The 13,479-nt window shown below is 38.7% G+C and overlaps 1 protein-coding gene across 1 annotated transcript in view; it reads right to left on the reverse strand.

Annotated features, from left to right (window-relative positions):
* LOC145981329 (lysyl oxidase homolog 2-like) overlaps positions 1-13,254 on the reverse strand; it is a 121,278-nt gene extending 108,024 nt beyond the window's left edge. The window contains exon 1 of the mRNA XM_083114538.1: positions 12,495-13,254. Coding sequence (XP_082970664.1) covers positions 12,495-12,705 — 211 coding nt within the window. The 5' untranslated portion in view covers positions 12,706-13,254. The remainder of the gene's footprint in view (positions 1-12,494) is intronic.
* Positions 13,255-13,479: the final 225 nt, after the last annotated feature.

Raw genomic sequence — 13,479 nt, forward strand, 5'->3', positions numbered from 1 at the left:
TTTATCTAAGATTCGAACCCGTATCCATGTTTCGTGTTCAGTTCAATTTTGGGGGTGCCTGTTTTCTTTGAGGCAACTGGTTACAGTATTCCTCCCCAATATAGTGCTCACGACGGCCTGTTGGAGTATGATTTTAGATTTTTAAGATTTTCAAAATTCTTATTCTGAATTCGCAGCTACAGATTATTACGCACAGTACATTTAAACAGAAAGAATAAAGATTGGAACTATTAACTTAAAGTAGGCTACATGTGATTTCACAGATATTTCTTGCCCTTTTTTAATGTACGACTCACGACTTCACTATCAAAGGGTCTTCATTCCAATGCCGGCCTGTGGGTAGGTCTCTTCATCAGCTTCATCCAATCATCATTTATCCTCATCATTGCAAAAGTAGTAGAAAAATTATGCAAAGTAATTGTGTAAGTTTATAATGCACTGAAGTTGCACTTATATTGCAAGTAGAGATTCATTATCTAGTATTTCCTAAGAGATTTTCAATACGTTCGACATATTGCACACCTTATGCAAAATATGCTGCTTTCTGTGTCTCAGAGGCACAGGCAGGGTGCAAAATCCTGGGGGGGGGGGGGACTGAGGGATTTCCCCCACCAACAAACTTGGCCTCAAACGTCCCCCCACCAAAAATTTCCCGGGGGAGAGTTTTTGTTATAACAAGCAAAAGATAAACAATTTCTTTTAATTTCAAGTATACTTTACTAACAATAATATCGAAATCACGCACAAATTATTGTAGTTGTGAGTGTTGAATGCTTTTTCTCTCTCAAGAGATCATTAACAAATCTACATCAATACGCACAATAAAAGTAAAACAAGAATACAAAACAACAATAACTATGAAATCTAATTGATTTATACTAATATAAAGCACAAACTAAACAAAAACTTACACATAATAAAACCACTTGAACTATTTCATAATTTATTAACATCTTTAACCGGTTGGTAAAGGAATTAGCTTCTTTGCAATATCAAAAGTAACAAATTTATTTCCTTTATGTAATTAATAATAATAGTATTAATAATAATAATAATAATGATAAGAATAATATATTTTTAATTTTGTAATTTATTTTTACTTTTATTAACATTACAAATATGTATATCGTATAATATACACATATGTGTGTGGGGGAGGGGGCTTGATGATGAACTCCCCCCCACCAGTTTTCAATGATTTCGCACGCTGGGCACAGGATTTCTTATTGGAGGGAGGTGGATAATACATAGCTGCGTTTTGAGCTCGGTGGGATACAAAGTAAAGTAGTTTATAAATACAATCTTTAGTCTTAGTTTTAAAAGTTATTCAAAGACAAAAACTACAATTGGAGGTCTTTTTAAGGGGGTTTGCATTTATCAATTTTGTTTCTCCCCAAGTTATTTTCAGCATTCATTTGAAAATTTTGATCTCTCTCAAAATTTCCAGAGGGGCTGTAGCCCCATCAGCTCCTCCTCTGCGTACTCCAGTGCTCAGAGCCACATATACTGCGAAGAGCCGCTGTAGCCAGGAACTCGTTCTCGGCGGAAGTTCTAACACGAGAAAGGGGGGCGGGCGGGGAAATGTTTAGCTTCCCATTTTCTTTCGAAGACAAAGCAGTTGTTTAAGAATCGCCTGGGGTTATTTATAGAAAGCGTTGCGTGTTTGGCGCGGCCATTAAGCCTGTTGCATGCAGTGAGAGCCATTAAACACTCCATAAGAGAAAAACTTCTGCCGTACTAACGCCTTCTTCAATTTCTCCCTGTATTTGTGTTTGGAATTTAGTTACTGCATATAAAAGAGGACAAAAACTTTCCGAATATCAAAGGTTCGAGTTTCAAGACTCTCGATTGGGCTGCATGAGATTAATTCTGACGTTCATTCATAAGCAAAGGCGGCAAAAGATTAGGTCAAAGTGGCAACATACCGCGTGCCGGTCACTAGAGGATGCGAGGACTAAAAGTGGTAAACGTTGTACGTGCCAAAAGCGAAAGTGTTGGGAAATCGCATCGTTCCGCACATCAGCCCGTAAGAACGTTCACACTAGTGACCTCTTTACACGCCCTTTGAACTACTTAGAGGGCTACCAGCCACATTTCACGTTTACCACATTATTAAGTATGGCACATTGCACAGTTTAACGTGGAAAACGGTGTTTGAATTATTGTGGCACTTACAGCGTTTACCAATTTTAGTCTTCATGTCATCTGCTCAAGCTTTACACATATAAATACTATTATAATCGCCCTTGTTCAAGCAGGTGAGCTTCGTCTTTTGGACCTTTGTTAATACAACCATCCCTTCTCAATAAGGATTAGAGAAAGAAATTGAGCAGAATCCATGGATAATAATAAAATAATACATAATGAAAAACTCCATAATACAAATACAGAATAAATGTTACATAATATGAATAGTAACATTCCGTTATTATAGAAACAAATCAGGATGTGAATTACTAAGTACACTTTATAGTAATAAGAATAACAGCGAAAAATAAATAACAACAAGATCAAAGAAATATTAAAAGTCGCTGAGAGATCAAATGATTGTTTAAAAAATGAAATATCACTTTCATCATTTAAAGATTATGTTGATACACAATTCCAGTTTCAGCTGATTTTGAGATATACAATGTGTTATGACTGTATTTTGAAGACCGACATTTACTTGCAATCTTATATTTGCTTTTTATTAATATTATGAACAACACATGTAAGTGTGACAAATTATTTTCATGGTTTCCGTTAGAAGTTTATTTAGAAATGGGAACTCAGGTCTCAAATTTGTTTTTACACAATACTTTGGAAACATGTTTTCTACAAATATATGCTTCGGTTTAAGAAGTAGATATACGTAGAGTGGGGTGATCTTCGTATACCCAATATTTATCTCAATGGTAGTAAAAATACTAGGTAAAACTTGAAAGCAAGTTACCAGCTTTCAATTTTCGACAGCCTGTTTGTATAAATTAGCTTGTTGTGAAATTACGTTCATTAAGTATTTCAACAGTAGATGGCAGATAAAATATAGTTAATTAAATTATCATCGAAGACATGCAAAACTTCACGATTAATCTAATAAAGTGAAAATGAAAAGATAAGCAGCTTCTGATTGACTTGTTAAAATAAAGAATCAAGAGAGCTCAATCTGATGTAACTGAAAATGATTAATAAAGGTTTTATCTTATCTACTCAACAAATGTTTCTGAAAACATGTGCTCCCAGCACTTTAAAGGGTTTACGCGATGATCGAATTTGTACATTCGAAAGCAGATAGCAAGAGCAACGTGCATGTTTGAATGTCACCCAGCATTCAATTAATAAGTGCCTGGGGCAATAAATGCGGACGGTGTGTAGTGCTAATTACATCACCTCCATTATGGTAGATATCGGGAATGGGAAGGGTATGTTGTAACGTAAATGAAGATAGCTCTGCTTTTTTTATATATGATAAAATGTGTTAAATAGAAGTACTGGTTCACGTGCATTTGAAAAAAAAAAAATCCTAATGTTTTCCATAGAACCAGTCTCTCCTGAATATTATCCTACGTAGAGTGCGATCCATGAGTATTACCGTGCAAATTGTCCATCACATTATTCATGCACTTTATTTGACCCAGTAAGAGCTTTAAGAATTAAAATAAAACTCAAAACAAGCTGTGGCAACTTCTGCACCATTAGTATACATAAAAATCCATAGCTTAAAAACGCATCGCATGTAAGGGAAAAATTAATGAAAATAGTCATGGACAATTTGCACGGTAATACTCAAGGATCTCACTATACATTCCTAAGATTTAAATCACTTGCCTAGACCCACAATTATTATCACACAATTTTTCACATTTTGTGACATTGATTTTAGAGTACACCAAACGCTGTATTTAATGGATCGAAGCTTATCATGACGCTGGTGGTTTTAAGATCCACTCGGCCATCACAAGTGTGGGGGAGTTTTTCAACTCAAACCGGATGGATCGATGCTCTATTAAACCATGTGGCGAAAGTAAACGACGACGGTTAAATCGCGAAGAGAAAAAGCGCTACATCCTCCTCGTGAGGCTTAATGACTGGTGGCAACATCAAAGTGCTTTCGGTGCGGATCAAATTATAGCATTTGTCAGAGGAGCTGGCAACTCTGAATTAATTGGCATTTGCTGTATTGTCACAAGCTGCAGTGAGCTGGAGTTTGGACTGAGAAGAGATTGTGAGATTTTAAATTTGAATCGGCATATATTCTTGCAGTCAGACAACCATCATCACAGAACAAATTGGTGTGTTGCATAGCTTGTGTGTGTGGTGGGGGTTGTCCGTTGCAATAGATAATAACAACAACGTTTTTTCTTGTTTTGCTTCTGAAAATATTCTACTACTGTTCTCTTTTCTTAACCCATCTTCACCACATAAAACCACGAAAAGAAAACAATCCGTTTGTAATCGCCATTAACGTGTGTTTTGGGGAGAATACCTAAGGACTGCTGCTGGATGGATTCAAAGTTTGCATTCCTAGAATGTCTGACCTAACCCTCAAATTTTTTCCGTCGGTGTACCAGTCGTCGCGAAAATTCTCCTTTTCTGTAGCAGGTTTAGTGTACAGTGGGATCCATGAGTATTACCTTGCAAATTGTCCATCACCATGTTCGTGCACTTTATTTGGCCCAATAACAGCTTCAAGAATTAAAAAAAAACTCAAAACAAGCTGTTGACAACTTCTTCACCAGCATACATAAAAATCCATCGCTTAAAAACACACAGGATATTAGAGAAAAATTAACGAAAATAGTCATGGACAATTTGCACGGTAATACTCATGGATCCCACTGTACATGGTGCGTTGCTGTCCATAAGACATAACTACGTACAATATTAGAAAGTTCGTTTTCTGTTATTTTCAACAGTAGTGGAAATGCAATTTGTATTATTAATAAAATATTAGTTACATTACTCTTGTAATGTAGCCTCCAGTGGCGAAGCGTCCTATGAGGCCAGGAGGCCGGGCCTACCCACGCCATTACTCTTTTAAATGTGTATTTACTTATTTCGTCAAAACACATGCAATGCAATGGAAAAGTTTGGAATTTTCATTTATGATAATTACAAAAAGATTCTAACCCTGTCCAGTGAGTATACGAACTTTCCACGGAGTGAGGCACATTTGCTGGGGCCTCTTCTCTTCACATTCCGTCCTACGGTGGTATATGCGGGAAGCCTAATCTTACGAGTACTGTACGTATGCTTATAACGCGCTCCTGAGGCCGGCCTCCCGGTGTTACCCACTAGGACGAACAGCATATCAGCAACACTGCATTTCCGCCAGGGTTGGAAATTTGTGGTGTACCGGCATTTTTTATAAACATTAGCCTGTGTTCGTGCAGAGAGACTTCTATTTCATTGTACATTCTCCATATTTTGTACGAAACTTAGGTTTTCCTTCCTTTCATCGACAAGTGTAAGTGAAATTGAAAATTACGGAGTACTGTAGTTCTGACTTCGTTTTCTGGTCAGAGTGCTGATGGTCTTGTCGATTCACCCAACACCGTAGCGTAAACAGAAAGTCCAAAGAACTTATATTTGTAAAGTAAGTCTTCATACCAAATTACGTAAATTAAAATGATAGTTACGCTTTATATTTACAAAGTAGTTTTACTTTCACTGGGAATAGAATAATTTATTTTTATCGTAAACGGGGATTCCCCTCTCGTTCACCCTCTGGGAAAACTTGCCTCCTGCTCACGACGCTAGAAGGGAGCTTGGCGCTTGGCTCGGAGCGCGAGGTTCGTGGCGGTAGAGCTTTGTTTTTGATTGGTGTCGTGTGCAGCGATCAGATTTATGCAAAGTGCTGGACTGAAATGCAAGAACAAGAACAATCGAGTTCTTAATTGAGTGAAGAAGTGATCATCGGTAAGGTAGGACCCACTTTTGGTCTTTCATGTTTCCTTCTTATAACAATCATTTCTAAAATGTTTTCAAGTATATTTTCCTTTGCAAGTAGCAGTGGCAAGTGACAGCAAAATATTTTAAAAAATTCAAAGTTGTTGAAACGTTATTTAATGCGTTAACACTGTCGTTGAATAAATATTACAAGCAGATATTTTTTTTTATGCAGCCGACACAAGCGAAGAAGTAGGCAGTTTCGTTTACCCTGAAGGGATAACAAGAGAAGAGGGCGGCCAAATAAAGTACAATGCAAGGGAAGACTTTTTTTGGGTTTAGGACAAAGAGGGTTATGGGGTTATTGCGCGGGCCATGTCTGTTTCAGGTCTGGCGGAACATGCTAGTGTTGTCACATTGGATTGGCAGAAAAGAACTAAATTGCGCCTAAAATTGGGATTCTATTCTCTCAAGCAACTACATTTATTATAACCTGTTTATATGTTACATAGTAACCTGTCGTGTTGCCGGGTCCCAAACAAGGATCCTATGTTCTGTTATCACGTAAGGGTGTCTACTAACACAAGGGGTAGAACAAACTAGGATGCGAAGTATACACACTGAATGAGAGAGGTCACCTTTACTTATGTTTTTTTCTTCTTGAAAGCCCCGTAGTCGTCATCCTAACACGTTACGAAGCCAGGTGACCTAATTGTGGTCATGTCAATGTTTCCTGGTCATCTTTAATTCATTCTCCATACATTCTCATCGTCACGATTAGCATAGATCAGAACAAATGAGACGAAAATATTCAAAATTTAAATTATGTTTACTTGCACATACAGGTGTCAGAAATTCATTTATCTAGAAAGCCAAGACTGCAATTAACTACAACCATTCCTTTAGTTAGACAACAGATAACAATGGTGTTTTCCTCGGTGCGAGGAAGTCTTGCTACAAAAACTAAGTTGGCAGCAATAGAACATACCAAACTGACAGTCGCTGAAAGTGCGGAATTCTGTCGTCTGCTCACGGCACAAACGTCAGACTAACCCGAAAATTATGGGGTTCTTCTAGCCCTTTTCACCTCAATTGCAAAATAAATAAATAAATTTAGAAAAAAGTGATGAAGAATTGACAACAGGGCTCGAGCACTATTCGTTGGATTTTCGCGATGTCTCATGATTGGTAGTTCTTTCTGGAGGTGTGTGCATAAATCAGGGGTTGAAAAAATACAAACAAATAAAAAAACAGAAGTGAACAAAAATCTAGATCGATGACATCTGGTGGGTGGGGGAGAACGTCTAAGACACAATTATCGTGCTGATGGCCGGTAACAACTTTTGAAAACGTCATGCCACTGCCAAGTAAAGAATCGGTCTGGAGAGACATTGAACCACTCTCCATGACATAGCCCCCCTCCCTTTCTTTTTACAGATTTAAGCAACTAATGGAAATTATCGCACTTCTGTGCCTACCCTGCTAGGAACTCTACGCTTCGCCACTGGTAGCCTCCAGTTCTATCTAGACTCTGGCCCCGTTATTTCCTTACACAAAGCCGAAATATTTGTATTCAATATACTACACGATAATTCATTGTAAATTGCATAGAAAACCAAGAAATAAATACTGCCGAAAGGACATTCCGAACTTTTTTGTCGCAAGACAAATTCATTAGTTACACATTTTCAGTCAGCTGCTGGGGGATGATTGATTGAGTTTGGGATATGTGGGGAATCAACATGGAGACAATTCAATAGGTGGGGGGGGGGAGGCTTATGCAAATTTTCCTAGCTAGATGTTTCATAAATATTTTCTTACTGAAGGAATAGCATTCCCCACCCTCTACTTTGATACAGTACAACTTGTATGGTAGTTAATAAGACAATATCTCTGAATAGAAAACTTCAAGAGTTTGTGTGAACCCAATAGTGAACCTCACTTCCACGTAGTACACCCTGGACTGAAGACTAACGAGGCTCTGGCGACTGGCCCCATGGCCAGTATAATTCTCTGTCGTCCTGTGTTTTGTCCTTATGTGTGCTGAGCTGAGCGCCCTTTTTAGCCTCAGCTTTTAACCAAGGTAAGGAAATTTTAATTTTCAGACTCGCTTTTATTTTTGTTAAGATAAGGGGCTGGACCCCGTATAGTGTGACGGGTGCAAAATAGCCTCAGTGCTGACGCACCCAAAATATTTTAATTCAAATTCAAAATTCACGACTTTGTATTTTGGTGTGGCGAATGACAGGAATTTCGTCGCTGCTTGATGTGATCCTTCAATTGTTTGTAAAAACACTTCCGCTTTATGTAGCTCTTCTTTTTTTACCATACGTAATACATTTTCAGTGCTATTTTCATCGTCAGGTTGTATTCCCTTGCATTAGGCGACAGATCTGATAGATCGGATCATGCGTCCGCTATCACGGCTGCTACATTCACTGATTACGCCCGTGTTGCTATTGAAAGCTTTGAAATGGAAGATGAAAGCAACTCAAGACTACTTCTCTCCTATTACCTATTAGAAGTAGCGACATAATACTATTTTGCTGGTTGGTAGATACGTCACCAGAGAGTGTAGAGGCTCATTTTACAGATCAACGCCCGTAATTAGAGTTACACTCTTCCTCCAGCTAAACCCTCAATTTATGGAGGGAGATAGAGTTTACGATGGTGTTATCCTGGGCCTCTCTGATTGGCTGTTAAAAAGTTACGGTGCTGTGATTGTGAGAATATCTTCTTTGCGCTGTACACGATGATGTAGGCGACTTTAGCAAGTAAACAAAGTGTAGAGAAACTGATAATTTGAGTAATTATTAATTATGAATGATAAAGTAAGAAGTATTACACACTTGAATGGAATCACATATAGAACTATAAAATTCCTTTGTAAAATAATTCATTTCATTTTTTTCATCACAAATTTGCATGCATTTTCTACATCTGGCATAAATGTAGGAGGCTGTTTCTTGGGGGAGGGATAGGGGCACTTGCACACTCGAATTAACGACACACACACACACGCACGCATATATATATATATATATATATATATATATATATATATATATATATATATATATATATATATTACAGTAATTCCATTTCTTTACAATACGCATTGAAACAACAATTCACCAAAATGTTTCTCGCTCCCAGATTATGCGTCTGTGGTAAGTAGATACCATAAGCACCGTAACTTTCCAGCAGCCAATCAGAGGGCGAGAAATGAAACCCAATTCACAAGTTGACTGGGAAAAAAAACTCGCATCCCCGCCTCCACATATATAAATCCGGTCCTGAGCAAAAGGGATGTATTTAACATTCTGCCAGTGGCGTATGCTTAGTCCAAGGCCTGGACTTTCTCGCCATGATTCGTGGTCCTAGGGCATGGATGAAGGTTGAAGACTAGGCTCACTTAAACTCCATGTGCAAGTGGTTTGCTCGTTTTAGGAGTCTTTAAGCAGCCGCGTTGCCATGCCAGTGACAGCCAGGATGCAATCTCCTAAGAAATGAGGTTGAAAACTCATAATAAATCACGTTGCCAACTGCAGAATCACAATCATCATCTCACTGAAATAAATAATTCTATTTACAATTTCTGATCGATTTTTCTTCTGTAGAGGAAAAGGTCTAAATATGGGCCCCCCTTTTTATTTTGTCATTTTCGGAGGGAAAAAATTAAAATATCAAACACCTGCCTTTAAAATGCATATCTATGAAATATATACTTAAATGTAATAGCATGCTAAAGTATAGAAGTTCTCCATTTTTTTTAAAAAAAAGCAATTTCCAAATGATGTATTTCAAAATTGTGGTCTAAATATGGGCCACTAGTGGCAATATCACAAAAAGCAATTACATTTTTTATAAAAACAGTCATTTATCGCTAAAACATTATAAAATTCATATTTATGAATAATCTGTTGTTTTGAAAATCGCGCGGAATGGGAAAAATCGAAATTAAGAAAAACATCCAAATATTTGTGGAAAATGTGATCTCAGCATTAGACCTCATGTCATAGCCCATATTTAGACCATCGCGCTATTTTTCTTCCTCAATTTATTTTCGATCTCTGTGGTACGTATTTCACAAAGAAATCATGGCGTTATAAAAGCCCACATTTCTTTTATCTACCCCTAATATCATAACCTATACAAAGCAGATGAGTATTCAGAAAACGCTGAGTTAAAACATACCTACAAAAAGGAGGGCGCAATTCTATAACAGCGTCCAAGGCCGAAACTAACCACCACTTTCTCTTGCGGATTGGCGCCGCCACCTTTGTCCTTGACAGATAACCAGTTCCAATATCCTCTGCCAGGCTGCAGCACCCGGGAGCGCTGATAACTCCAAAACCCATATTTAAACCTTCGCCCATATTTAGACCTTCTCCTCTATTGTATTCTCTTGGTGCCAGGCTTCGCAGATAGCTCTAGCCTAGAATATACGCTCCTGCATTCTAAATACATAGCTATAAATTACAAATTATTAAATGTGTTTTGTTATCTATAGCTGCTATTGTTTCTGAAATATCTATAGGGGTGCAAGGGGGTGACTTTTTCCACGTAGTACACCAAGGGCTGCATTCTTGCAGACTAATGACTCTCTGGCGTCTGGACTTTATGGGGTTGTGTGTTTCGTACTTCTGTGTCCTGAGTGTCCCTTTTACAGCCTCAGCTTTTACTAGATATATGAAGACTTTAGTCCTCGGAACACAATGTAGTTACAGTATTTGTCTCAGTAATAGTTTTAGAGAATAAGCTAGTTTCAAAATGAAGCTTGTTCTTCTCTAAGAGCTTGTTCTCAAATTTGGGCTTGTTCCCGCAATAATTGATGGCAACAGCCGGATTGCGCACACTTTTCCGGTTTTATCAGTGGTATCTGATAAGCCGTTGACAAGCTGTCGCAATGTACAGGATTGCGCACAAAAAATGAGGCGATGTTATCAGATGTTAAAATGTTCTCAAGCCGTTATCACGTCTGTTGTGTTTGTTTCTGTGTGTGTGTGGACTTACACGTGTTTTTGCAGTCATTAACCTAACCTAACCTAACTTTTGAGTTTGAGTAAATTGGTATGATTTACTATTTTATTTCTAAAATCTCTCTTCTTGTGTAAAGAAAAACAGTTTTGCGCACAGACTTTAAAGCTATCAAAGTGGCAACGTTCGATCAAAATCTGTGCGTAAAACAGGTCAGTGATATTTGTGCGCAATCCTGGAACTAAAGTGTGCGGAATTCGGTTGCGGCGTAATTGATGGACGCAAATAGTCGATGTGCTGATGCACCTATAATTAATAAATCAATCAATGAAATATCTATAGCTCGCTCAATACAGATTGATGGCTCGCACGAGCAGACAGGCAAATCGAGTTATACTTATGCAGTCTCTATCTTCTAACTCGAACAGTTCCTGAGATACTGAAAGGAGAAAGGAGGAGCACATGGGGATACTTTAGTGCCCTTAAAAGGAAACTAGGTCCTCTGAAACTGCCAACTCATGATTCTAATAAAGATATGAAGAATGCCGCCTCCTCTGCTCGAAGAAAAACGACGGAATGATATCAGCCACGTTGCCGAAGGAGCAATTGATCTTTCCAAGAGAGCATAAACTCTTAATCAATCCGCCCTTTATGGCCCTTCATGCCCTTCTAACGCGAGAGGAAACAGGAACTCTCGAGCGGGCAGGCACTTATTAAGTCCGAAAAGACAGAAGCGTCCATGGACGTAGAGGGAAGAGGGGCAGAATCTAGCTTGGGGCTTAACTTTGGGAGAGGAGAGAATCAAAAAAGTTTTCTATCCCCAAAAAAGCGCGTCAAAGACTATTTTGCTAAATAACTATTACATTTCCGAAATCATAAAAATCACTCGTTACTTTGCTCCTCAAGAAGGTTAACAAAAGTAATGACTTGTAGCTACATTTTCAGAAACCTGAAAATTTTGCGGGGTAAGTGCCCCTTGCCCCCGACTAGTTACACTCCTGAACATGCTATCAATCATTATTTGGTATATTGTGCATTACATCATCGCTCATGCATAAACAGACTTTATGTAATGAGTTACTTATGAATTAAATATTTTTTTTATTTATTATTCAAAAGAGGTAATAATAATTCCAGGATGACAACAGTATCGACTTAATAAGGTAACAATATTTTCATTGCGCTCCGCAACGTTTATTCTTTCAAACTCTCTCTCTCTCTCTCCTTCTTCTTCTTTTGTCGTTTGGCGAACCGTTTTCCTCAGCGCCCAGGGCGACCTCTCCCCGCCACATAGTCACTGCTCTGCATGAGGCAGAAAAGAAAGCGATATATTTATCATCACTAATCACTGTACCTGTGATCGATTATGAACCATAGGATACACCGAATGTGGCGTATTGGGATTTTGCCAGGTGTCCTGCTGGACCAGTCTGAGCTTGTCTGCAAATGTTAAGAATTTGAAATATTGTATCGGTTTCTCGGAGAGATATTTTAGAAACAAAATTAAGCAATTGCTTTCATGTACTTTGGCAACGTTTTACCACCGCTCTTCGCCAAAATTTATTAAACACACTTTTCTGGCCATAAATTGACACTCCCCTCTTGAGGACATAACGCATAAGTGAAAACTGAGTGCCACCTACCTTCATAGTCCTCGCGCCCATCCACTAGGCGGACAGCTCCCTCCTTCCTCTTCAAACTCTTCAAGTATTTCCTCACTAGCCGAGCCTTCTTGTCGCGATTATGTTTTCTTCTTCTCTTCCCACTGCCATCGGCGTTCGATAGCAGAATAAGGAACACAACAAACAACACAATTATCACATTCAATTTGAGTCCGAAGATTGCTCGAGGCATTGTCGACACACAAAAAAAATCAATAAATACCGTAAGACTAGAAGCGTTAAATTATCACAGGATAAGTTCTGGGTTTCACTTTTTTTTAAAGATATATGCTGGCCTCAAAACCACATCGCTCTACCACGATCTTGCACGCTGAGGGATAGTTGGGTTACTGGTCTCATGCCTATTGAGTAACTTTTTTTAGGATCTTGTAACGCAGGTTTTCGTCTCACCATACGTCAAGATATACCGGATCTGCAATACATGCACAGGCAGTCATACGTTCACTCTCACATGTAGTCAAGCGACCTAAACCATCGCGGGAGGCTTGTGTCAGTCTGGGCGATCGGTCACACACCCTCTGTTGCTACCAGCAAACAAGTAGCATTTTCTCTCCCACTTCTTCCACGCGAATCAATCGGAATCTTCCAGGTTTGGTTAACACACACACTCGCTCACACACACACACACACCTTTATCCAACCGTCACCAGATTCGTCGTAAGTCCTTGTGTGGGCAAAGGAATGCAGGTCTTGGTCCGTGGTTGTTCGAATAACCAGACGAAATCCATCCCACACGAGAGTGCTGGCTCTAAAACAGATGTTCCCCGACAAACATGACCGAGATTTCTTGCAAGGAAAGGGGGCCTACGTGACTGGAAACAGTTACCATGACACATAACTCCCATCGAATAGCAGCTGGTTTTATTTTCTTCTGATGATTCACATTTAGGAACCGAAGACACTTTGACTTTCGTTCAAGCCTCTTTCTTTTTTTACTACATGTCGC

The sequence above is a fragment of the Lepisma saccharinum genome, chromosome 29 (assembly GCF_977018435.1).
Source record: "Lepisma saccharinum chromosome 29, izLepSacc3.1, whole genome shotgun sequence".
Taxonomy (NCBI): domain Eukaryota; kingdom Metazoa; phylum Arthropoda; class Insecta; order Zygentoma; family Lepismatidae; genus Lepisma; species Lepisma saccharinum.